Source organism: Bos grunniens, chromosome 6 (assembly GCF_055505025.1).
Source record: "Bos grunniens cultivar Pamir isolate PY7600 chromosome 6, Bosgru_T2T1.0, whole genome shotgun sequence".
Lineage (NCBI taxonomy): Eukaryota > Metazoa > Chordata > Mammalia > Artiodactyla > Bovidae > Bos > Bos grunniens.
Window position 1 is genome coordinate 30,351,155 of NC_141170.1, and position 27,232 is coordinate 30,378,386.

Sequence of the window (27,232 nt, forward strand, 5' to 3'; positions counted from 1 at the left end):
TGTACCCCTGGTTGAACACCTTTAAAACTAAAATTATTTAAAGTATACTCTGTGAACCATATTTGTTTCTAGATGAAATAATATAAGGAGTAAGAAACTTGAGTACATCAGTTTGAGGAAGGCAAATTTACACACACTGATGATTCAGTAGTTTCAAAATGCTTCACTGAAAATGTGTAATGTCTTTTTAATAACAGAAAGTCTAAATGTTACAAGTTAGAACATACATGCTAAATAGATAAATTGTAAACATAAGCTATTTTACCAAAAATTAGTCTTATATTCTCTATTTCTACATGGGAAAATACCTGATGAATACAAAACTTGGTTGTGAGCTTTCTTTTTCATTCATTCATCTTCAATTCTGGAGAGAAAAAATAGGAATAATAGGATAAACTTCATGAGTTCCATTTACAATCCTGTTATGACAATTTACTCATTTTTTAAAAATATAAATTTATTTATTTTAATTGGAGGCTAATTAATTTAAAAAATTGTATTTATTCAGATTCATCTATAGGAAGAGTATCTAGGTCTTCAGGAAGAGAAGTCAGGAGAAGAAATGATTTAAAATTTTTTCCTTCTTGGAATTGTACTTGCCAAAACACTGCCATTAGATAGATAGATTACTCTGGAAGATGGAATGGTTGGATAATATCATTTTTTTTTTTTTTGCTTATTTATATTTCTCAACTTTTTTCTTATTTCCAGATTTTTTTATAGTCTGGGAAAAATGCTTCCATATTATTATCTGAATTCATTTGTATAGAATAAACCACTTGACATAGCTTAAGTTCCTCTTATAAGTTCACAATAGTAATAAGTTATATGTTGTTGTTTAGTTGCTCACTCATGTTTGACTCTTTTGTGGCCCCATGGATTGTAGCATGCCAGGCTCCTCTGTCCATGGTTCTCTCTAGGCAAGAATACTTGGATGCTTTGCCATTTCCTATGCCAGGAGATCTTCCTGACACAGGGATCAAACCCAAGTCTCCTGTAAGTCTCCTGCCTTTCTGGCTATAAATGGTGTTACTTTACCCAAAATAGTTGTATCCCCCAAATTTCAATTAGGAAAGAATCCATAGAGACTCTAATTTATTAGGTTTAAATATACTATAATACAGTGTTTACACATACTATAGAAAGAATTATCCATCTGAAAGAAGAGTCCATATTCTTTATTCTTATATCAAAGACTCATTAAATAGACCAAGTTGGCAAATGTCAGCAAGCATTGTTTACTTAGACTGTGAGACACACCAAAGCTGTCCATGGCAAGCCCTCTCCATTTTTGTCATCCTTCTCTCTTTGGACTTTCCCCTATTGCCTCTATTATTACGCTTGTTATTATTAATTTTACTGTATTCTTCATGTTTTCCTTTTTATTTATGTGTATTTGTACAAGGACTTAAGGACAGGAAGGTGGTGGTATTTACTTCTATCTATTTTGGATTATCTAAGGTCTAATGAAGTCCCTCAGAAGAAATGGAGTGGCCATCATGGTCAACAAGAGAGTTCAAAATGCAGTACTTGGATGCAATCTCAAAAACGACAGAATGATCTCTGTTGATTTCCAAGGCAAACCATTCAATATCACAGTCATCCAAGTCTATGCCCCAACTAGTAACGCTGAAGAAACTGAAGCTGAACGGTTCTGTGAAGACCTACAAGACCTTTTAGAACTACACTCAAAAGGATGTCCTTTTCATTATAGGGGACTGGAATGCAAAAGTAGGAAGTCAAGAAACACCTGGAGTAACAGGCAAATTTGGCCTTTGAATACCGAATGAAGCAGGGCAAAGTCTAATAGAGTTTTGCCAAGAAAATGCACTGGTCATAACAAACACCCTCTTCCAACAACACAGGAGAAGACTCTACACGTGGACATCATCAGATGGTCAACACCAAAATCAGATTGATTATATTCTTTGCAGCCAAAGACGGAGAAGCTCCATACAGTCAACAAAAACAAGACTGGGAGCTGACTGTGGCTCAGATGATGAACTCCTTATTGCCAAATTCAGACTTAAATTGAAGAAAGTAGGGAAAACCACTAGACCACTCAGGTATGACCTAAATCAAATCCCTTATGATTATACAGTGAAAGTGAGAAATAGATTTAAGGGCCTAGATCTGATAGATAGAGTGCCTGATGAACTATATGGAATGAGGTTCATGACATTGCACAAGAGACAGGGATCAAGACTATCCCCATGGAAAAGAAATGCAGAAAAGCAAAATGGCTGTCTGGGGATGCCTTACAAATAGCTGTGAAAAGAAGAGAAGTGAAAAGCAAAGGAGAAAAGGAAAGATATAAGCATCTGAATGCAGAGTTCCAAAGAATAGCAAGAAGAGATAAGAAAGCCTTCTTCAGCGATCAATGCAAAGAAATAGAGGAAAACAACAGAATGGGAAAGACTAGAGATCTCTTCAAGAAAATCAGAGATACCAAGGGAACATTTTATGCAAAGATGGGCTCGATAAAGGACAGAAATGGTATGGACCTAACAGAAGCAGAAGATATTAAGAAGAGGTGGCAAGAATACACAGAAGAACTGTACAAAAAAGATCTTCATGACCCAGATAATCACAATGGTGTGATCACTCACCTAGAGCCAGATATCCAGGAATGTGAAGTCAAGTGGGCCTTAGAAACCATCACTACAAACAAAGCTAGTGGAGGTGATGGAATTCCAGTTGAGCTATTTCAAATCCTGAAAGATGATGCTGTGAAAGTGCTGCACTCAATATACCAGCAAATTTGGAAAACTCAGCAGTGGCCACAGGACTGGAAATGGTCAGTTTTCATTCCAGTCCCAAAGAAAGGCAATGCCAAAGAATGCTCAAACTACTGCACAATTGTACTCATCTCATACGCTAGTAAAGTAATGCTCAAAATTCTCCAAGCCAGGCTTCAGCAATATGTGAACCGTGAACTTCCTGATGTTCAAGCTGGTTTTAGAAAAGGCAGAGGAACCAGAGGCCAAATTGCCAACATCCACTGGATCATTGAAAAGGCAAGAGAGTTCCAGAAAAACATCTATTTCTGCTTTATTGACTATGCCAAAGCCTTTGACTGTGTGGATCACAATAAACTGTGGAAAATTCTGAAAGAGATGGGAATACCAGACCACCCGACCTACCTCTTGAGAAATTTGTATGCAGGTCAGGAAGCAACAGTTAGAACTGGACATGGAACAACAGACTGGTTCCAAATCGTAAAAGGAGTATGTCAAGGCTGTATATTGTCACCCTGTTTATTTAACTTCTATGCAGAGTACATCATGAGAAATGCTGGACTGGAAGAGGCACAAGCTGGAATAAAGATTGCCAGGAGAAATATCAATAACCTTAGATATGCAGATGACACCACCCTTATGGCAGAAAGTGAAGAGGAACTAAAAAGCTTCTTGATGAAAGTGAAAGTGGTAAAAAGTTGGCTTAAAGCTCAACATTCAGAAAACAAAGGTCATGGAATCCGGTCCCACCACTTCATGGGAAATAGATGGGGAAACTGTGGAAACAGTATCAGACTTTATTTTTCTGGGCTCCAAAATCACTGCAGATGGTGACTTCAGCCATGAAATTAAAAGATGCTTACTCCTTGGAAGGAAAGTTACGACCAACCCAGATAGCATATTCAAAAGCAGAGACATTACTTGTCCAACAAAAGTCCATCTAGTCAAGGCTATAGTTTTTCCAGTGGTCATGTATGGATGTGAGATTTGGACTGTGAAGAAAGCTGAGTGCCAAAGAATTGATGCTTCTGAACTGTGGTGTTGGAGAAGACTCTTGAGTGTCCCTTGGATTGCAAGGAGATCCAACCAGTCCATTCTGAAGGAGATCAGCCCTGGGATTTCTTTGGAAGGAATGATGCTAAAGCTGAAACTCCAGTACTTTGGCCACTTCATGTGAAGTGGTGACTCATTGGAAAAGACTCTAATGCTGGGAGAGATTGGGGGCAGGAGGAGAAGGGGACGAGAGAGGATGAGATGGCTGGATGGCATTACTGATTTGATGGACGCGAGTCTGAGTGAACTCCGGGAGTTGGTGATGGACAGGGAGGCCTGGTGTGCTGCGATTCATGGGGTCACAAAGAGTCGGAAATGACTGAGTGACTGAACTGAACTGAACTGAAGGTCTAATTATTTTTATTAAAAGGTATTGTAGTTATTAAGCAACTAATTTAATAATTATGAACTGACTAAATTGAATGCAAGCAGTTATGACAACTTAAATTGGTAAAATCATTTAGTTGAGACAGAAAACAGCAGTAACAGAAGTGCTGAAAAGGCACATGCTTAAACTGGGGGTGAAAAACTACAAGAGACAGAATGATATGACCTAATATTTTAATTTTCAAAACAATTTCAAATATATCACCAGAGGGCAGTAGTATCATGTAAGTACAAAATGTCCTTCCTTTTTCCACCCCCATTTAACAACTAAAATTTGGTATTCATTTATGAACGAAAGTGCCACTGTGGGAGTTGTGGGGTCCAGCGCCGAATGCCAAAGGACTCAGGAGGAGTCTCTCCCACCTGGGCATTGCTTAATAGGCAGACAAACTTCACATGGGCTTTGGAACCAGTACGAGCCCATGAACTGGTTCCAGCTGTCTTCTGCCACAGCTGGGAAAACTTGCAGGATGCTGAAAAGGGAAGACATCCACAGAAGAGAGAGCCTCTGTAGAAGTTCCGGTTGAAGAGAGATTCCAGCGCTCCCTTGGATCAAAAAAAAGTTCGGACGCCTCAGAGAGTGTAAGAGGAACTTTACTAACACCATTCTCATACCTGGTGCTGATTAATAGCTGGTGTTGGGAGAAAACCCTTAGACTTCTTTCCTCTGAATAAAGAAGGTTGCATGTGTGCTAAGTAGCTTCACTCATGTCCAACTCTTTGTGACTCCATGGACCATAACCCGCCAGGCTCCTCTGTCCATGGAATTCTGCAGCCAGGAATACTGGACTGGGTTGCCATTTCCTCCTCCAGGGGATCTTTCAAACCCAGGGATTGAACCTGTGCCTCTTATGTCTCCTACATTGGCAGGCATGCTCTTTACCAGCTGAACCACCAGGGAAGAAGTTTCAAATAGCTATGCACAATTGAAGATATCAGTAATTGAGATGGAAAAAGCATATCAAAAGATGTTGAAAGAGTTATGTTCACTGTGAACATGGCTTATTTCTACTCCTTGTCGGGTATTTCAAATATTGGTGACCGTCAAGGTATGAGAGACACTATTCTTTGTTTAAAATATTAAAGGGTGTGGTGATATAATAAAAATTTCAGAAACTTGTAGCAAAGAAATTTTAACTGCGGTTAGAGAGTGAACTGATTGGAGGTGTTGAAGCAGCTGGTTGGTAGCCCACTTTTCCCCCAAACATCATGAGAAAGCCTTCAGAGAAGAAAAGAAAGCTGATGATTCAGACTATTCAGACTATTATGTGAACATAATAACTAGATCTCCAGGTAAAGTAATGTTATTATCTAAGATTATGGCCTTATCTATTTAAAGGTTTTAATAGGATATTCCTAAGACTTGCTTAGAATAAATAAACCTAGAGTCTATGGATTGAGGAGGTATGACTCCTTAGAAAATGTTATGTAAGCTGAGATATAGAATGAAGATATATCATGGATTGAACACTCGCTCTGCTGGATAGGTGATACTACAAAACCTAACTTAGAGACCTCACCTATTACTCTGGGCTAGAGAGTGAGCATCTAATCCCAGAAGAGGGTTCCTAAGGAGTCACCTTCAGTATTTCAGACCTTCTTCGATTAAGCCTCTTAATTGCCTTGAAATTATTAGTAAGTCATGAAATTGAGTAAGATTTCAAAGAAAGTGATTCAGGTTTTAGCTATAAAATACAATATGCACAGAGAATTGAATAACTTTTCCTATCTTTATATCCAGAAATGCACAGACTAATATTTCAGTCTATCTCCTACTGGTGTTTTTACTTTATATTTTCCATTAATGTCCTGTGAATAATTGTAATATTATTTTCAAGGAAGTTATGGCTTCTACTGGAGTGAGAAATGTTTCACTTAGAAAAATACTTAGAAGGGTTCTCTTCGTATAAGAAAGTGACTAACGTCATACAACGTTACCCTCTAGGGCATAATGAGTTTGAGTAGAATAACCAAAGATATAGTTAAATACTTTATTATACTTACATTTTTAAATCATCTTAAGAACTTTATTACCTTTGAGTATTTTAATATCACCTCTGTGCTGGAAACTGTGGTAATTGCTTTATGTATGTCATTTAATCACAGTATGAAGTAGATACTAACTGTATCTCAATTTAATATATAAAGAAAGTAAGAGAGAAAAATGTTACGTGACCTGACGCAGGCTCCACAGCTAATAACTGGAAAAGTTGGGAAAGAGAGAAAGGGTATCCTAAGAGTGGAGGGTCAGCAACACAGCTGAGGGAGTGGACAACTTGAAAGTTGGAAACTGGCCAGAATCAAGTTCAATGAGATGGATATGGCTGAGAAAGTTCTAGACTCTATTATGAAAGTGAAAGTGTTAGTTGCTCAGTCATGTCCAACTCTTTGCGATCCCATGGATTGCAGCCTGCCAGGCTCCTCTGTGGAATTCTCCAGGTAAGAATACTGGAGTGGGTTGCCATTCCCTTCTCCAGAGGATCTTCCCAACCCAGGGATGGAACCCAGGTCTCACAACTTGCAAGCAGATTCTTTACCGTTTGAGCCACCAGGGAAGTCATAAGATCTATCATGCCTAATATTTGATTTTAAACTCACTCTTATACTACTCCATGCCCAGATTCCCAAATTGTCAGCAAATCTGTTAGATATAACTGCCATTGTGAGAGGTATTTTTCAATTATCAAGGGAAATGTTCTAATATTTGGGCTAGTGTAGGGCAGAGAAAAAAGAGCAGCTCTAAAGGAAAAGATTGGAACAGAATTCTTCATATTTATCCAGAGAATTCCTGGAGACACTGTGGTAGGGAAGACATGTGGATACTGGATTCTCCACAGCATATGGGAGGGAGACAATTTTATTTGAATGTAACAGCTACACTGAATAGGCATGATTTGTGAGATGCAATGTAAAAACAGTTATATCTGTATACTACTGACCCTTTAATTTTATTATTTAAGGCTAATTTCCCCATTGTCCCTGGGTAAAATTTGGAAGAAGTCTTAATATTTTCTAATCATTTTCTGATGATAAAAAGCAGCATAGTTATTAACATAACCATACAAGTATAATAAACTAAATCTCCACTAAGGATGCCTCTTGTCTTGTCTCTTTGCTGACTTGCTCTAACATATCTCCACTTTTATCTCATTAATCTCAGTTTCCATCCTTGCCAGAGTTGTAGGTGGAGAGGTTAGGGAGATGGAAAGGACCAGGAAAAGTCTCGATTTTCTTTCTAGGGTTGCCACTGGGGTGTTCTTTGGATTTGACAGAGCTTGGAAGCTGACCCTTACTTTTCTGGTCGAAAATAACAGACTTATCTTCAAGAGGAGCCTAGGACTGATGGGGAATACCAAGAGTTTTGCTCTTATGGTCACTTCTCTACTTCCTGTGTAGGAATGTTTTACCATCTACAGAAATGGAGAGAATTAAATACAGCTGAAGGCTTAGGTGGCTGAAGCACAGATCCATCTGGGCAGAAATGAGACTTGGCTAGTTACTCTGTCATAGTTTCTACGATTCTAAGACCTCTTTATCCCCAGGGAGCCACAATTAAACTGATCATTAAATATTTCTACCAACAAGGCCAGTCCTCCAAAACATTATCACCTTTGAGATCACTGCTATTTTTCTAAGAAAGGTTGCTATTTAGAGTAGCTTGCGATTGTATCTATTTCAATTTCTTATGGTAAATAAGATGTATTTTTAATAACTTCTGATAAGATTTATTTGGAAAGTGTATTTCTTTCTGATGAAGACAAATCAACACAGATTACTAATTTGTAATTATTTTCTAAGAGTGTAACTGAAAGTGGGGTCTGGCTGCTCACTCCTCAAAAGCCAATAAAGAGACAAGATTAGTGGAAAGGAAGTGAAGTTGCTCAGTTGTGTCTGACTCTTTGTGACCCCATGGACTGTAGCCTACCAGGCTCCTCCGTCCGTGGGATTCTCCAGGCAAGAATACTGGAGTGGGTTACCATTTCCTTCTCCAGGAGATATTCCCAACCCAGAGATCAAACCTGGGTCTCCCACATTGCAGGCAGATGCTTTACCATCTGAGCTTTGGATGCCAACAACCAGGGTGGTGTGAGGGGAGAGGGCAGATGCCTGTCCAAAGGCCAATTCCCCACAACTCTGACAATCAGAGGTCAAGAGCTTTTATAGCCAGAGGGAGGGATCTACATGGAGAAAGAGCACAGTGAGTTCTGACAGTCATCTTGAAATTGGTTATGGGGTGGTCTGACCTGCACCATCTTGATTCCTTTGTGTGTGTGTGTGTGTTAGTTGCTCAGTCGTGTCTGACTCTTTGCAACCCCACGGACTGTAGCCTACCAGGCTTCTCTGTCCATGGAATTCTCCAGGCAAGAATACTGGAGTGGATTGCCATTCCCTTCTCCAGAGGAACTTCCCAACCCAGGAATCGAACCCTGGTCTCCTGCATGGCAGGCAGATTCTTTACCATTTGAGCCAAAGTTAATCTTCACTTCCAGAGTTGGTTTGTTCCTATTTCCTTGGGGCCAATTCTTGGAATTAACTTCTTCCACCCGGTGAAGGTTTCAGTATCTATAAGACAGCTCACAGATAAAGGCTCAGAATAGTATCTATAGCCCTTGAAAAGGAACTAAAGGTCTTTCATTTTTCTTACTGACTCAGTTATTATAGTTTTGTCCTATTATTCTTTGCTTCTACATTTTCTCGCTTCTTTGATTAAACTTACTCTTTGGCTAAAGTTTTTCTATAGACTAAAGACAGGCTGAGGACATGGTGGAGAAGGACCGTAGGGTTCTGCTCTGTTTCGTTAGTACAGTTTAGAAATGACATGGCACTATATCTTACTGTCTCTTTGTATTCCCTTAAAGTCAAAACTTCATAGGTTTTCTCTTTCACTATAAACTATTCTTAGATTTTAGATTAGTAGTTGAGGGACCCAATGAAATAATCTTTTTAATCTTCAAGAATAATCAAGAAGGAACCCTAGACAGTTCTTATGAATCACATTATAGAATTGACTCTCAAAACAAGGCAATTCTCTTAACAAATCCTTTGACAAATCCTTTGTGTTTACATTTTCTAAGTTGGTCTCAGCCTATAATTTCTCTTCATTCATCCATCCTGTAAATTCTTTCTCATCCTGTATATTAAGTTGTAATTATCGCAGTATAGGTAGTAATTTCCTAAAATAGTGTATTTTGGGGTTTCCCACTCTTTAGCATTCTTCAAAGGCTTCTCATTCCTACCAGTTGAACTCCAAACTCACTAATCTGTCATTTAATTTCTTTCACAAACTATACCCAATGGATCTCATGAGCCTTATCTTCAATTCTTAGTACTCAGGTTATTCCACTAAGGGACTCATGGTTAAGGAGAATGGACCTATACCCATGAAATTTGGGGAAGTAGCTGAACTTAGAATGACTTATACATTTTCACCTCATAATATATCTGAATTTTTCAGAATAAAAAATATTTTCTTTTTTTTCCTTTTTTTAAATTTTATTTTTTAACTTTACAATATTATATTGGTTGTATTAATTTCTCCTGTTAAAATATAATATTTCTGAAAAGTATGGCACATACCTTGTGGCTTTGTGAACCTCCTGACTAACAACCTTACTCATGAGCATATCAGTTGGATAATATATGTGCCACTCTCCTCAAGAGGGGCATTCCACATATATATTTTAAATCTTAATCTTTAAATTTAAATCTGTTTAAATTTAATCTTTCTTATGTACCTATGTCCAGTTCCTCTAATTTTAATGTTATTGCCTTAAGGGAGAAAATATATTGTAAATATCTGTCTCTTTTGAGGACTTACTCTATTTCCTTTAGTTCTTTTTACAAATTTGGTATTCAATACAAATATACTTATTTTGACCTTGTTTTTGGAATCTTAGATTGCATGGAACTAAACATATCTTTATTAAGAATTACTAGTAGGTAAACAATAGTGAATGAATAAATTAATGGCTTCAAAAAAAGAATTAATGTACAGAAGTCAGTGAATTTAATGGTATATGAATTATCCCAATAAATTTGTTAAAATGAAGTAATGTACAGGACAAAGACAGATTTTTATGACCAACTATTTGTTTTATTTTTCTTAATGGAACTTCATTACTTAATGTGTAAATGAGTGGAAATAGCACAGATATTTCTTCTTCCTCTATAGAAAATTAGCTCTTGAAAACTGTTTTCAAGTAATTATATTTTAGCAACTGGAAACTGTCATTGACAAGAAAATAGAATCATTTATCTCAATATGAAGCTATGAAAAGACCCTGAGTTCTCTCTAGCTGGTTGAAAATGATAACAGCCTGAAAGTAAACCATCTTCTTGGCAGTAGTTATCTAACAAACACTTAAGAAATTTCTGAAATCTTCATCACTTTCAATTCGCTGCTCCTTATGTGTTCAATTATAGCATAACTACCTTTTTGTTCAGATGGCATTTTATTACACTCTGCATGCAAATTCAAGAAATTATATTAACAGGAAACCTCCTTCCCCAAATTCAATCTCCTGCTAATGATACACAAAGAAAAAAACAAGCAAAACTTCCTGTCCTATCTGAACTTAAAGATGACTCAAACAAATTGGTAAAAATTATAATAATACTATTATTATTGTTATTATAGCATTATTATTATCATTGTTATTATTCCTATTATAGAGACCAGAATATTCTACTAACAGTTAAAAATTTATTGAGTCACATGTTAGTTGCTTTACATTTATTATTTCACTTAATAATCCCAGCAACTCTGAAATTCATGTATGATTATCCCTATTTTATAAATGAGAAGACTGAAAGTTCAAAATATTCTTATTCATCATTGTACAGACATTAAACAACAAAGGTGAAATTTGAATTCAAGTCTAAATGCAAAGTCTATACAGTCTATTATCAGTTCTTAAGTTATGGATTCAGTTCTTGAGTTATTGATTCATTTTAGTCTGAAGTAAGCAGTTTCCCCATTTGTATTAATAAAATATAGATATTTTATGGATAATGAAAAACTATTAATTTTTGAAGCACATAATACTGAATGTTGAAAATACAGTATCTGAACTGCAGTAGAATTATCAAATATTAAGTTAAATATCAAATTTATATGAAATGGATAAAGGAAAGCCCCATTCAAAATGGAGTCAGAAAGCCTCCTAGAGCGCTGGAGCATGTACCACATATACACCACTTGTACCACCTATGGAAGCTTATTTTACATACCCCAGCAGGAAGAATCTTATTTTACAGATCCCAGCAGGAAGAAGCAAGATTTTCTCCTTGTAAACAACCCAGCCTATGAAAAAACTGCTGCAACTCAGCCAATGAGAAGCTGTCACACCCCACAAAGGCTTGCTCTTCTCCAGTAACTTTCATTCAAAACAGTCCAATTTCCTCCTTTCCTCTGCAAAAGAATGCTTTCCCTTTTTGTATTCCAGACTTACTTATGGTGAACCAGAGTTTGTCTCAAATTGTGATTCCTCTGCTCTGTGCATGTGTGTGTGTGTGTGTGTGTGTAAAGTCCCTTCAGTTGTGTCTGACTCTTTGAAACGCTATGGACTGTAGCCTGCCAGGCTCCTCTGTCCATGGGATTCTCTAGGAAAGAATACTGGAGTAGGTTGCCATGCCCTCTTCCAGGGGAACCCCAAGGTATGGAACTCGTGTCTCCTGGGTCTCCCGCACTGGCAGGCAGGATCTTTACTGCTATCACCACCGAGGAAGCCCATTCCTCTGCTATCCCTGAATAAACTTGATTTTGCTGGCTAAACCATATACCTGTTTATTATAAAGTTTGACAATATCAAATATGAAATTAGAACTTTAGCACAAACAGCCTAAAATTATTCTTAGGAATCAAAATACTTTAGTATTTCTGAAGGAACAAATCCAGACATTAGGTGTGTGTTAAGAAAACTAACACTCATTTACGTGTGCAAGCATGTGGGAAAAGTGATGAAATGGAACATCTGCTTCCTTCTTGTTCCTGATTCTGGCTCTCACTAAATTCTCTGTTCCTTTAGACTTCTTGGCCTCTCCGCGCTAAGTTTTCAAAGTACACTTATGTTAGGTATTTGATCTGGGATGATGTTGGGGAATTGCAATAGAGCTAGAGATGAAAACAACCTTAAACTGAATGTTACGTCGCATTTTTCTTACAGTCCCCCCAGCCATACCTACCATAATCAGAGTTTTTTGGGGGGAAATTTCTTTTAACCTCAATTTATGGGAACTGCTCTAACCCTCCCTATTCATTCCCTTCATTTTCTCTCATCCAATCCTAGCCACCTGATTCCAGAAAGCAAACAAATGCCCTTTTATCTTCAGCCTATGGACCTCACACTCATGTTAATTTGTTATTCAGAAAGTTGATGTATTTTTCTGATTCTTCTAGATCCTTTAGAGGGCTTTTCACTTGTCATAACTGAATAAAAATTACCTAAATAAGAGAATTTACTAACGCTTAAATCCTAGCAATTAAAAAAAAAAAAGAGCAAAATTTCAAGTTTTGGTTTAACTTTTCCTCAGTTATATTTTTAGCCAAGTCTGTCTACTTCTGCAACAATCTCTGTAAGTTGAAAGCAGTAGAAAGCATATTAGCTATCTTTCCAGAAGAAACACAAAGGGCCATGGAAAATTTTTGAATGTTATTTTAATTTTTCTTTCCAATGTATTAGCCACAGCAGCAAATAGCAAGGCATTTATCAAAGCAATTCACAGACTCTATAGTGTGTCTTAAACATATTTCTAACAAGCTGATGTGTGGATCACAACTCATATATTTCAAAGCTCAGAGGTTAGTGTTAAAAATTAAACTACAAGCTGTCGTGTACCTTCAGAGCACACCCACACATCAAAATACTGATGGACACCACTGAAATATTAGCCTGAAATAGCCACTCGACTGCAACAGGTGTTTCTGATGGTGTCTAACAGTCTATTAACATTATATAGTTTTAAACTTGTTTCCTTTTTTATCCCAGTATTTCTAAGAATATTTATAAGGAAATTACAGACTTGTAAAAATACTTACTAACTTTCTTATCATTAAATATGCATTTCAAATTTCATCAACAGTTTAGTCATTTAAAATATACACTTTTGTGTTCTCATAACAAATATAACTTTTTTAAACCCTGTGTCATCTTACACTATTTATATTCAACTTGGTCTCTACCAACAATAGTTTTGCTATCTATTCTGCATTATCAATAAGCTGTTAATATTCTTCTAAAAAATCTTTCTTTATTTTGTTGTTTTTGCCACTCTGTTTTTTTGAAGGATAATTGCTTTACAGAATTTTGTGGTTTTCTGTCAAACATCTTTCAGAGGATCTATTTTTGAAGAATTGCATACTATTTAAGTAATGTGATTGTATTTTGAATACTAAATAGAACTAATCCAACCATCAATTTAAACTTTTTCTTTGTTATAGAGTTTAAAATGTTCAAGTAAATGGACATGAGGTTATTTTCTTATAATCAGGGAAAAATCAGAAAAAAAAACATGTAGATATATGTAGCTTATTTTTCTATATCTGAATTTCTAGAATGCTTTTACCTAATTAAGATCTATTTTTCAGTGGTCAGTTTATCAACTCACATGCTAAGAGGCCTCAGTAGAACACTACAGATAGCAAGAATAGCTTTAAGTAATGTAGCCTGCCTACAGTTAGACTGACAGAAATAGAGCTGTTAATGAAATCCATGCACCAGACCATCAGAACTAGTAGAAGACTTTGAGGGCTTTAAAGAGCTGAAACACATTGCAAAACAAAAAGTATCTAAATATTTGTATCTTGTCTAAGCTAGTTCATGGACTATTTTTTAAAATACTTTCTGCCTTCAGTAGAGAGCGATGGTTGACATTTTATCACCAAGAACATAATAGGCGATACCAAGGAAAAGACATTTATTTTGTACTTATTATGAACTTGTACTCAGTGCTCATCAGTTGCTCAGTCATGTCCGATTCTTTGCAACCCCATGGACCATAGCCTGCCAGGCTTCTCTGTCCATGGGATTTTCCAGGCAAGAGTACTGAAGTGGGTCGCCATTTCTTTCTCCAGGGGATATTCCTAACCCAGGATTGAACCTGCAGCCCCTACATTGGCAGGCAGATTCTTTACCACTGAGCCACCTGGGAAGCCCTTACTGTGTACTTGGTACTCAGTAATTCCTGATGCATTATTTCACATAAAGAATGTCCATAAGGACCCTGTGGGGCACGTTGTTGACCAGGAGTCATTATTGAGCCTCTTGTTAGTGTGTATCATGCGAGTCATACACAGCTCCTGTCCTCTTTCGGTTTATAAAATTAGGAAACCCACACTTTCAGCCCATTCTTTCCTTTCTTAGATTTGGGCTTGCTATGGCTATATGCATGCATGTCTTAATTGGTAGTCCCAAGAATTACAAAAATGTCACTTGACATTCGCTTCATTTCAAAATTCTAGTTTTCTCTACTAAGGCATTGCTGAGAGGGGTGGGAGTATAATCATTGTAGGAGGGTTCAAAGGCTTTTTTTTTTAATTAGATAGCAATTAACAACTCTTTACATCTAAATTGTCTCACAGATCTAATTCATTGAACCTGATATAATTCAGTTGCTCTTGTTAATCAGTAATTATGTCAATAAAAAGTGAAAAAATATAATAGAACATCATTTGCCCGGGCAATTAGGCAGAAACAAGTCTAAAATTAAAACATGTTTTATTCTGTGATAATCTCAGCATGACGTATATTTAGTTGAACAAACAAACAAAAAAAAACAACCTAGAACATGTATGGGAAAGGGAAGAAAAAAAATGCAGGGAATAAAAAACCAAACAACTTCATAACTAAATGTTGAAATGCAAAATATATATATAAAAAAATCCAAGTTATTGATCCTTTCTCCCAATAGACTGTCTTTCCTCCTCCTTCATAGTTGAAGATTATTTGGTTTTCTAGAAGTTTCAGATGGGCTCAGTCATAAAAATCTGCTTGCCAATACAGAAGTTGGGGGTTCAGTCCCTGGTTGGGGAAGATCTCCTGGAGAAGGAAGTGGCAACTCATTTCAGTATTCTTGCCTGGGAAATCCCATACAGAGGGATGGGATGATAGTACAGAGAAGCCTGGTGGACCACAGTCCATGGGGTTGCAAAAGAGTGAGACACCACTTAGTGACTCAACAACAAAGAAGTCTGCGATACCAATGACAAAAGATATAAAGCTGGGAGTAAAGAACAGTAATAATTCTGTGTTTACCTGAGAGCCATGCTATAGACGTTGACTGGGAGTACAGTTACTTTCCAAAAGCAACCATCTATTTGCTGCCATAGGTAGTGCCAGACAGTCTGTTGCCCTCTGAGTCAGTTATGAGTCTTAAGTCTCAAACTCATGGTGGTTTTCTTAAATTCCCTCTTATTTCCATCCCACTCTGTGACTAGGCTGGATATGGTAGGAATATATCTGTCTCCTGCTTATGAAGTGTGTGAATGTTGTAGGTGGCTGGGGAAACCATAGGCAAGGGAAAATGCTATAGTCCTTCAATTTTCTGCAACAAAATACCCTCTCCAAGTGTTCACTGTACTCTTGGCTTCTCTAAATTTTTTCAGAGGTGGTTACTGGGAAGCCAACTAAGAATTACTAAATCAATTATTAGCCTTCTTCTTTCTATGTCCACTGATACAGGTGCTGTATCAGTAAGGGTTCAGCCAGGAAGGAAGAACCATGTGGGACATGGAATTCTTATAGGAACTATATACAGAGGTCAACAAATATTTCCTGTAAAAAAAAAAAAAAAAAACAGATTGTAAGTGTTTTTGGCTTTGTGGGTCAAAAGTTCTCTGTAATAAACTATCCAACTCTGTTGTACAGTACAAAACAGCTGTAGGCAATTTTTAAACAAATAAGCAGAGTTATTTTGTAATAGAACTTCATTAAAACACACACAGGCAGTGGAGCTGTAGTTAGTTTGCCCTTCTCTGCCATCTCCTGTTGATTTCTTCTAGTGTATTTTTCACTTCAATGATTGTATTCTTGACAAACCTAGATAGTGTATCAAAAAGTAGAGACATCACCTTGCTGACAAAGGTCTGTATAATCAAAGCTATGGTTTTTCCAGTAGTCAAGTATGGATGTGAAAGTTGGACCATAAAGAAGGCTGAGCACTGAAGAATTGATGCTTTTGAATTGGGATCCTTGAGAAGACTCTTGAGAGTCCTTGGACAGCAAGGAGCTCAAACCAGTCAATCCCAAAGGAAATCAACCCTGGATATTATTTGGAAGAACTGATGCTGAAGCTAAAGCTCCAATACTCTGGCTGCCTGATGTAAAGAGCTGACTCATTGGAAAAGACCCTGATGCTGGGAAAGATTGAGGGCAGGAGGAGCAGGGGGCAGCAGAGGAGGAGATGGTTGGATGGCAGCACCGACTCAATGGACATGAGTTTGAGCAAACTCTGAGGGACAGGGAACAACTGAAGGACAGGGAAGCCTGGCATGCTGCAGTCCATGAGGTTGCAATGAGTCAGACAGGACTCAGGGACTGAACAACAGCATTCTTTATCTCTGGTTGTTCTTCATAATTTCCAACTCTTTTAGAAAAACTTCTAACATTGTGCACTGTGCATCCAGTCTCCTGAGTTTTTCATCATCCTTACAATCATTACTCTGAAGTCTTTCTCAGATAGATTGCCTATATCCACTTCACTTAGTTCTTTGAGGATTTTATCTTGTTGTTTCACCTGGAACTTGTTCTTCTGCTGCCTCATTTGGTCAAGGTTGCTATTGGTATTTTTTATGTCTGTGGTGGGTTAGGTTTCTCAACCTTAGAGAGGTGGCCTTCTGTAGGAAATATTCTGTGCATCCCAGCAGTACACTCCCAGCTCCTCACCCCAACTATCGTGTTGGCCAAAACGTCCGTTCAGGTTTTCCCATATCATCTTACACCAAAACCTAACAAACTTTTTGGCCAACCCAATATATGCTCTAAGGGTTCCCCCAAGATAATTGCTTGGGTCCCCCTGTCATGGTAGGCTGACTGTGCCATAGTCTGGTAGGCCTGGTTGGCCCCCAGCCTGATTGATTGCTAGGCTCCCCTGGTGACTCAGATGGTAAAGAGAGTGAAGTTGCTCAATCATATCCGACTCTTTGCATCCACATGGACTGTAGCCTACCAGGCTCCTCGGTCCATGGGATTTTCCAGGCAAGAGTACTGCAGTGGCTTACCATTTCCTTCTCCAGAGGATCTTCCTGACCCAGGGATGGAACCCAGGTCTCCCACATTGCAGGCAAATGCTTTACCATCTGAGTCATCAGGGAAGCCCCAGATGGTAAAGAATCTTCCTGCAATACCAGAGACCAGGATTCTATCCCTGGGTTGGGAAGATCCCCTGGAGGAGGGCATGGGAACCCACTCCAGTACTCTTGCCCAGAGAAACCCCATGGACAGAGAAACTTGGTGGGCTACAGTTCGTGGGGTCTCAAAGAGTTGGACACGACAGACTGACTATGTCTGAAAGGTGAACCTCTGCTGACCCCAGCCTCTCCAGAAGACACAAGACCAGAGGTAAGACTGGTTCAGCCTCTTATCAAATTACTGCTTTCGCTTTGTGTCTTGGGGCAAGTGAGGTTATTTGTGAGTCCTTTAAGAGCAGAGTCTCTATTCTGTTAGTCCTGTGGGACTCCTGAAATTAAACCCTGGTAGTCTTCAGAGCCAAATGCTTGGGGTGGGAGTGGGGCTTGTCTTCCTAGTGCAGTACCCTGGACTAGGGAGTCCACCGTGGGGCTCAGAATCCTCGCTTCTGTGGGAGAACTGCTGTAATATAATTCTCCAGTTTCTGGGTTAGCCACCTGGGGATAGGGGACTTGATTGTATTATGAGTCTGCCTGGCTTGTGGTTCCTTCATCTTATTTTTAGTTGTAGCTGTTTTCTGGTAGGTTTTGGTCTTTTTTCATAGATGATTATTCTACAGATAGTTGTGACTTTGGTGTGCTCTTAGAGAGGAGGTGAGCCGAAGGTTTTCAACTCCATTGTCTTCTGGCCTTATCTAATCAGTATGGTTTTAATTTCCATTTCCCTAATGATAATGGTGGTGAAGCACATTTCCATGTGTTTATGTGTTATGTATATATCTTATGAGTTTGCTTAAATTTTTTGCCAAGCTTTCACTGGACTGTTTATTTTCTTAATATTGAATTTTTAGAGTTTTATGTATTTGGATATGTCATTTATCATATGTATTCATTTGCAAATATTTTCTCCTAATCATCCTTTACCAGTTTTCTTCAACAAAATACTCTCTTCAAGTGTTCACTGCACTCGGCCTCTCTAAATTTTTTCAGAAGTGGATATTGGGAGGTCAACTAAAATTTATGAAATCAGTTATTAGCTTTCTCCTTTACATGTCCTGGTCAGGTGGTATATTGGTAAAGGTTCAATCAGAATTTTGAAGAGTAGAAGTTCATAATTTTTATGAAGTCTAATTTATGGATTTTATCTTTCCCTAACCAAGATCACAAAATCTTTCTTCCTATTTTCTTCTAGGTTTTTAAAATAACATTTATTTATTTATTTATTATGATGGACAGGAAAGCCTGGCATGCAGCAGTCCATGAGGTCACAAAGAGTCTGACACGACTAAGCAACTGAACTGATTTATTTATTTGGCTGTCTGGCTGTGTTGGGTGGTAGTTGCAGCATGAGAGATCATCAGTCTTCGTTGCAGCACTTCGAGTTTGTTTGTATGTTTGTTTTTCAGTCATGGTATGTAGCATCTTTAGTTGTGGAATGTGGGATCTTAGTTCCTCAATCAGGGATCAAACTGAGGCCGCCTGCTTTGGGAACCTGGGGTCTTAGCCACTGGACCACCAGGGAAGTCGCTAGATTTCCTTTTTTTTATCTTGAAGTTTTACATTTAGGTCTCTGATCCATTTTGAGTTAATTTTTGTATCACTACCACATTTCCTTTATGAATAGCTATATAGAAAGCCTTAGTATCAAGTAGAGAGATTCCTTTCACTTTCTTCTTTCCAAAGTTGTTTAAGCTCTTCATGGCCCTGTGCCTTTTCATATAAAGTTCAGAAAGAACTCGCTTATGTCCACAAAAATAATCTTGTGTGGATTTTGATAGAAATGAAATAAAAGTATAGATCAACTTGGGATAGATAGACACATAGATCAACAGAACAGAATAGAGAACCCAGAAGTAGATCTACATAAAGATGCCCAACTATTTTTTGACTAATGTGCAAAAGCAATTCAGAAGAACTATGCTGAGTGGAAAAGATCAATCTCAAACTTTTTTATGCCATATCATTTCACTTATACAACATTCTAGAGGTCACAAAATTCTAGAGATAGAGAACAGATTAGTGGTTGCCAGGGCCTAAGGAGGTTGGAGAATGGGAGGTGGCTGTTACTATAGGTAGCATGAGGGACACTTGAGATGCAGCTGTTCTGTATCTTGACTATCGTGGTGGCCCAACAAATCTGCACATGGTATAAAACTGCATAGAACTAAAGAGAAACACACATATATAAGAATATATAAAACTGGAAGAATATATAAAACTGGAAAAATCTGAGTAAGGTCAATGAATTGTATCAAATTCCTGGTTGTAGCAGTATGCAATAGTTATGTAAGATATTACCATTTTGGGAGGCTTGATCAATGGACATAGAATCTCTCTGTTTTATTTTTACAACTGTATGTGAATTGACAGTCATCTCAAACTAAAATGCCTTTTAAAAAGATGGAAGAGAAATGATTTGGTCTTTGTTTCTTTAGTTCCTAGTTAAAAAATTATTGTATGCTTTCAAACAGTACTGTCTTTTAAACATTTTAGTGGTATTATGCATGCAAATCCTCACTGTAGAATAAAACATATAGCCAAATAATCTACATATCAACTTTTATTACAAATTAGCTGCTACACTGAAATAAAAATGTGGTTTTTTAAGATTGTGTTTTAGTGATGGATAAGACAGTCTACTACTGAGGAATTCCAAAATGCTAAAGTATGATAAGTTTGCCTGATAAAATATAACATGCCTTTTTGAACAAACATTGAGATAACACATCAACTACACATTGTAAGAGATCAGATACCATTATTTTTCTAATTTATATGTGCTTTTTACTTTTAATATAAGAATAGTTCTATCAAAGAAAGGAGGAAATGCCACCACCATTCCATCCCAACACACATACAAACAATATAAATGACCTTTAAAATCTATGGAGGAGGAAAACTCAACCTAATTTACACTCACTTTAGAGTGAAATATCCTCTGAGGCAAATCAAAATTTTGTAAGAATATGTCAGTAAATACTGGCTTCCTTAGAGCTAAAATGTCTAAAAATAACTGTCATATCTAAACAGGCAAATGGAATGAAGTGAAAATTAGAACCTCATGGAAGGTTTGCTGTAGAAATCAGACACATCCGTACTAAGAGATTAGATGGTTCCAGAGGAAGCTCTTATCTGAGCTGTGAGCTCCTTCAGGTAAGGGTTTTACATGGCTGCCTGGCAAAGCCTGTAGCACTTTCATTTTTAAAGACTGGCAAAGGAAACAACATTTTGGGATGCTAATTAATATTCTTTGTTGTTGTTGTTCATTCACTAAGTTGTGTCTCACTTTTTGTGACCCCGTGGCCTGTAGCACACCAGGCTCCTCTGTCCATGGGGTTCACCAGATAAGAACACTGAAGTGGGATGCCATTTCCCTCTCTAGGGGATCTTTCTGACGAGGGATTGAACCATGTCCCCTGCATTAGCAGGCAGATTCTTTACCAATGAGCCACCAGGAAAGCCCTACATTAATATTCTACCTCCTTTTAAAACAACCTCATTTACCCCAGGACTAAATTCGTACAAATAAATTTTGTATTCTCTTCACTGACGGTCATCTGGAAATAGAAGCAAGGGACTTCAGTTGTGAGAGGATGGTGAATAGGAGAGCGGTTGAATGTTCCTTCTCTTTATATTTAATTTTACTTTTTATTAGATTTAGCCATTACTTTTCCATTTGCCTAGCCCACCCCAGCTCCTGGAAGTGGTAGTAGGAGTACTTAAAGTGGTCCCACAATATGTTCTATAGGCACAATATGTTTTTCTAACAGTAGTTTATGCCTGCAAACAGAAAAATGTAATAAATATATCGTATCACATACACAGGTTACATTGGTGAAAGTCTGGATGAAAGAAAGTCAGGAAAGAGTATTTTTACTTTTCATTGGAGTATAGTTGATTTAGGAAAGGAGTACTTTTAAATAGTGGCTTTCCTGGTGGCACTAATGGTAAAGAACCTGTCAGCCAACACAGGAAATACAAGAGACTCAGGTTCCATCCCTGGGTCAGGAATATCCCCTGGAGGCAGAGATGGCAACCCACTCCAGTATTCTTGCCTGGAAAATTCCTATTGGGCAGAGGAGCCTGGTGGACTCAGACCACGGATTCACAAAAGAGTGGGACATGACTTAGCAATGAAATAACAACGACAAATTTTTAAATATCTTGAACATTAGGATAAATGTAGGGGTAGCTAATGGAAACCTAGCACACGCACCTAGACCCTAGACCCTGATGCTGGGAAAGATTGAAGGCAGGAAGAGAAGCGGTCAACAGAGGATGAGATGGTTGGATGGCATCACCAACTCGATGGACATGAGTCTGAGCAAACTCTGGGAGTTGTGTTGGACAGGGAGGCCTGGCATGCTACAGTCCATGGGGTCGCAAAGAGTCAGACATGACTGAGCAACTGAACTGACTGGCTGAACACATGTACAAAAGATGTTATTTTAAAACATTTTATTTTTCTATGTACCTTGGAAAGTCATTACTAGATAGACAGAGGTGGGGGGATATTTTCTCTTTTTGAAGAAAATATAAGGTTACATTTAGATCATTTATTACTTTGCAATTAAAAGGGAAATATTTTACTCTTTATTAAAAATGCCATTTGCTATAGGCAGCATCATTGAATAAGAATTAAAAATATGTTTTGCTGATGGTGTACACTGCTTCTTTAACTCCCTTCTATGATTACATCACAGATCTCCAGTCTAGGAGTGCAACATAAGTAAGTGATGAGTGATCCTTCTCTGGGGATGACTATCACATGGACTCTCCCTCTCTCATGATTTGGATACATTAGGTCGTATTTGTGCTAAAATGACTCTCAAACTTGCCTCTGTATAGCACTCACTCATCAGTTTTCCTGAAGAAAAATAATATTCTCTGTCTTTAGTCCATAGTGGTGCCTGCTTTCACTCTTCAGTGAATCTGTTCTTAAGGCTACTTCCTAATGGTCAGAGCCAATGACTTCTTTTCAGTCTAATCTTGACTTCTTGTCTATTCTAATGTATTTGATGCTTCATATCCATTTTGGGGGTACATGGTTGTTAGGGGAGTAGTTTGCATGCAGTTTTCTAAAAGTGAGATATAAACAAATGTGTAAAATCAATTTTATTTAGTTATAAGAAAGATAAAATATTGAGTTTTCCCCAAATATCAAATATACAAAACATGTCTCACCCAACTTTCTTCTTGAAATCAATCCTTTCATAGTATTTTTCCTATGACATAGACCAAATTAGGTTATTTCATTCTTTAATACAAAAATGGATTAGTGATAAACTGTAAGAAAAAGGTTTCACAGAGTAGCACTTGATGATTTGCTGCATTTGGCATTTACCTATCTTCCTTCCCTGTAGCTCAAATGGTAAAGAATCTGCCTTTGAGGCAGGAGACCAGGGTTTAATCCCTGGGTTGGGAAGTTCCTCTGGAGAAGGGAAAGGCAATCCACTCCTTTGGCAAAACTAATACAATTATGAAAAGTTTAAAAATAAAATAAAATTTAAAAAAAAGAAAATTAGAGATATCAAGGGAACATTTCATGCAAAGATGGGCTTGATAAAGTACAGAAATGGTATGGACCTAACAGAAGCAGAAGATATTAAGAAGAGGTGGCAAGAATACACAGAAGAACTGTACAAAAGAGATCTTCAGGACCAAGATAATCACGATGGTGTGATCACTGACCTAGAGCCAGACATCCTGGAATGTGAAGTCAAGTGGGCCTTAGAAAGCATCACTACAAACAAAGCTAGTGGAGGTGATGGAATTCCAGTTGAGCTATTTCAAATCCTGAAAAATGATGCTGTGAAAGTGCTGCACTCAATATGCCAGCAAATTTGGAAAACTTGGCAGTGGCCACAGGACTGGAAAAAGTCAGTTTTCATTCCAATCCCAAAGAAAGGCAATGCCAAAGAATGCTCAAACTACTGAACAATTGCACTCATCTCACATGCTAGTAAAGTAATGCTCAAAATTCTCCAAGCCAGGCTTCAGCAATATGCGAACTGTGAACTTCCTGATGTTCAAGCTGGTTTTAGAAAAGCCCGAGGAACCAGAGACCAAATTGCCAAGAATCCCTGGATCATGGAAAAAGCAAGAGAGTTCCAGAAAAACATCTATTTCTGCTTTTTTGACTATGCCAAAGCCTTTGACTGTGTGGATCACAATAAACTGTGGGAAATTCTGAAAGAGATGGGAATACAGGACCACCTGATCTGCCTCTTGAGAAACCTGTATGCAGGTCAGAAACCAACAGTTAGAACTGGACATGGAACAACAGACTGGTTCCAAATAGGAAAAGGAGTACGTCAAGGCTGTATATTGTCACCCTGCTCATTTAACTTATATGCAGAGTACATCATGAGAAACACTGGACTGGAAGAAACACAAGCTGGAATCAAGATTGCCAGGAGAAATATCAATAACCTCAGATATGCAGATGACACCACCCTTATGGCAGAAAGTGAAGAGGAACTAAAAAGCCTGTTGATGAAAGTGAAAGTGGAGAGTGAAAAAGTTGGCTTAAAGCTCAACATTCAGAAAACAAAGATCATGGCATCTGGTCCCATCACTTTATGGGAAATAGATGGCGAAACAGTGGAAACAGTGTCAGACTTTATTTTTGGGGGCTCCAAAATCACTGCAGATGGTGACTGCAGCCATGAAATTAAAAGACCCTTACTCCTTGGAGGAAAGTTATGACCAACCTAGATAGCATATTCAAAAGCAGAGACATTACTTGTCCAACAAAAGTCCATCTAGTAAAGGCTATGGTTTTTCCTGTGGTCATGTATGGATGTGAGAGTTGGACTGTGAAGAAGGCTGAGCACCAAAGAATTGATGCTTTTGAACTGTGGTGTTGGAGAAGACTCTTGAGAGTCCCTTGGACTGCAAGGAGATCCAACCGGTCCATTCTGAAATAGATCAGCCCTGGGATTTCTTTGGAAGGAATGATGCTAAAGCTGAAACTCCAGTCCTTTGGCCACCTCATGCGAAGAGTTGACTCATTGGAAAAGACTCTGATGCTGGGAGGGATTGGGGGCAGGAGGAGAGGGGATGACAGAGGATGAGCTGGCTGGATGGCATCACTGACTCGATGGACGTGAGTCTGGGTGAACTCCGGAAGTTGGTTATGGTCAGGGAGACCTGGCATGCTGCAATTCATGGGGTTGCAAAGAGTCGGACATGACTGAGCGACTGATCTGATCTGATCTGATTCTTGCTTGGAGAATTCCATGGACAGAGAAGCCTGGCGGGCTACAGTCTGTGGGTTCACTAAGAGTCGTATAGGACCGAGTGACTAACACAGGATCTTCCTAGACTTATTGCCCATCCCTTACGCCCTGTGGCCTGAGGGGCCCTTTTGCTTTTTCCCAAACACATAAAGTATGTCATTCATTCCTTCCTACCTTGACTGTGCTATCTGTATTTCGTTTTTAGGCCACACTCTTTTTCTTACAGCCCAGAATCCTACTCACTTGTCAAAATTCAATATAATATCAGTTCCTTCATGTCCTTCTGATCTTTATATTTAATTATACTCTTCTCCCTGAATCCATGGCTCTGCTGGGTGAGATTACCCAAAAGTACTGACATTCATTGTATTTCAGTTTGTTTATTAAACATGTTAGGGAATGAGAAACACTGGGGCCTGAGGGATTGGTTTGCTAAAAATATAAATAAATAAAAGCAAATTCTTCAAGCTAAATAACCCTAGATCAATTGATCATAATTTCTGTGGATGATGTCCAGAATTATGTTTTTTCCCTCATCGAGTGTTGATATTTTACTATTGGTACTGCATAAAAATAACATAAATAAAAGAATAAAAACCTCCCTGCTTGATACTAAGATTTCATCAGTATCCTCATTTATTTCTGGAATATTTGAATTGTTCAGAAGCATATTTAAATATTATTTATCTACAATATGATTGATACATTTTACATTCTGTGCTCTGATTGATTTATGCTCTAGGTATTTTCCATGTTGCTACAGTCATTTTCCCTCTGATTTTCCCTTCTAATTCCTCACTCCCTCAATCATTATTACATGATACTTAGACTCCTGTCTTAGAGGATAGCACAGAGAATTTCTGTATATTCTAAACTCAGTTTTCCCTATTATTGATATTTTATATTAGTGTGGTATGCTTGTTAAATTACTGAATCAATACTGGTGCGTTATTGCTAACTATTCATATTTCCGTAGTTTTTACCTACTGTCCTTTCCTGTTCCAGAACCCCATTCACAAGACCACAATGCATTTAGCCATCATGTCTCCTTAAGTTCCACTTGGATGCGACAACTTTTCACACTTTCATTGTTTCTGATAACCTTGACAGTTGTAAAGAGTGTTGGTCATGTATTTTGTAAAAAGTCCCTCAAAATGACATTTATCTCCTGTTTTCCCCATGATTACATGATGGTTGTGTATTTTGGAGAGAGACCACAGATACAGTGTTATTCTAATTATACATCAAGGGTATCTATTATTAGTATGACTATCACTTTTGACATTGACTTTAATTTCCTGACTGAGGTATATTTGTCAGATTTTTCTTCCATAGAGTCACTCTTCCCCCCACACTCCATACTGTAGTCTTTGGAAGGAAGTTACTACGCATAGCCCACGCTTAAAGGAGTTGAGTGGTCTCCTCCAGCATCTTGAAGATGAAGTATGCTGCTGCTGCTGCTGCTAAGTCGCTTCAGTTGTGTCCGACTCTGTGCGACCCCATAGACAGCAGCCCACGAGGCTCCCCCATCCCTGGGATTCTCTAGGCAAGAACACTGGAATGGGTTGCCATTTCCTTCTCCAATGCATGAAAGTGAAAAGTGAAAGTGAAGTCACTCAGTCATGTCCAACTCTTCCCTACCCCATGGACTGCAGCCTACCAGGCTCCTCTGCCCATGGGATTTTCCAGGCAAGAGTACTGGAGTGGGGTGCCATTGTACAGCTATATAAATTATTAGGAATTCTTTATGAGAGAATTGTCTCCTTTTCCCCATTTCTTAATTCATTTTTATATCAAGATGGACTCATGAGATATACCTTATACTTTGGGTTATCATTGAATACTAGTTCATTTGTTTTGTTGCTTGGATGTTTCAGCTTTGGTTACTGGGAGCTCTCACATTTGTTTCCTTTAACATACCCCCTGATCTTTTTTTCTTGAGGTGAGGGGGCACTTGCTTACTTTTTGGCACTATGAGAGGCTTCAGGTTCACCTCGTGAGTTTCTTGTCCCAATCTCATAATTAGCTTTTTCTCTAAGGAGCTTTGGTTATTGGAGAATAGTTTTAGAAACCCAGATCTAGGTCTAGGTGTGCTTGTTGTGAGAAAGAACAGAATTGTTGCTTCTAAGCCATCTTAGCTGACAGAGCAGGGAAATAGAAATATGTACACCAGCACCTATATATGCACACCTATTTTTATATGCCACCCTGTTTCTCTATATTAACCTAAATGTGAGTTCATACTGATACCTCCAGTTCTAATCCTTTACCATATGCATCATTCTAGCCTTCTCCCTTTGTCTATAATCTCTCACTTCTAAGTATTTTTGAATCATTCACTTAAATGTAACATCATAATCTTTATGCATCTTGCTTTTTGCCTTTAAAATATTTCTTAGAACTAATTTCAGTTCAACTGAAAGTTTTAAATCTTATTTTGATTGATACAATCTATTACATACTGCAATCCA

At 38.0% G+C, this 27,232-nt stretch overlaps 1 protein-coding gene and 1 long non-coding RNA gene across 4 annotated transcripts in view; one reads left to right on the forward strand and one right to left on the reverse strand.

The window, feature by feature from the left end:
- The window catches only part of NPFFR2 (neuropeptide FF receptor 2), a 77,908-nt gene that overhangs the window by 12,081 nt on the left and 38,595 nt on the right, over window positions 1–27,232 (reverse strand). Inside the window, exon 2 of the mRNA XM_086405447.1 lies at window positions 309–364. Coding sequence (XP_086261573.1) covers window positions 309–352 — 44 coding nt within the window. The 5' untranslated portion in view covers window positions 353–364. The remainder of the gene's footprint in view (window positions 1–308; window positions 365–27,232) is intronic.
- LOC147370496 (uncharacterized) overlaps window positions 4,345–27,232 on the forward strand; it is a 77,219-nt gene continuing 54,331 nt past the window's right edge. The window contains exons 1-3 of one of the 3 annotated variants that reach the window (XR_015165316.1): window positions 4,345–4,760; window positions 5,049–5,227; window positions 18,757–19,923. This is a non-coding gene — a long non-coding RNA (uncharacterized LOC147370496). Of the gene's footprint in view, window positions 4,761–5,048; window positions 5,228–15,856; window positions 15,966–18,756; window positions 19,924–27,232 lie in introns of those variants that run through there. The other 2 variants (XR_015165315.1, XR_015165317.1) reach the window with 2 other exon arrangements.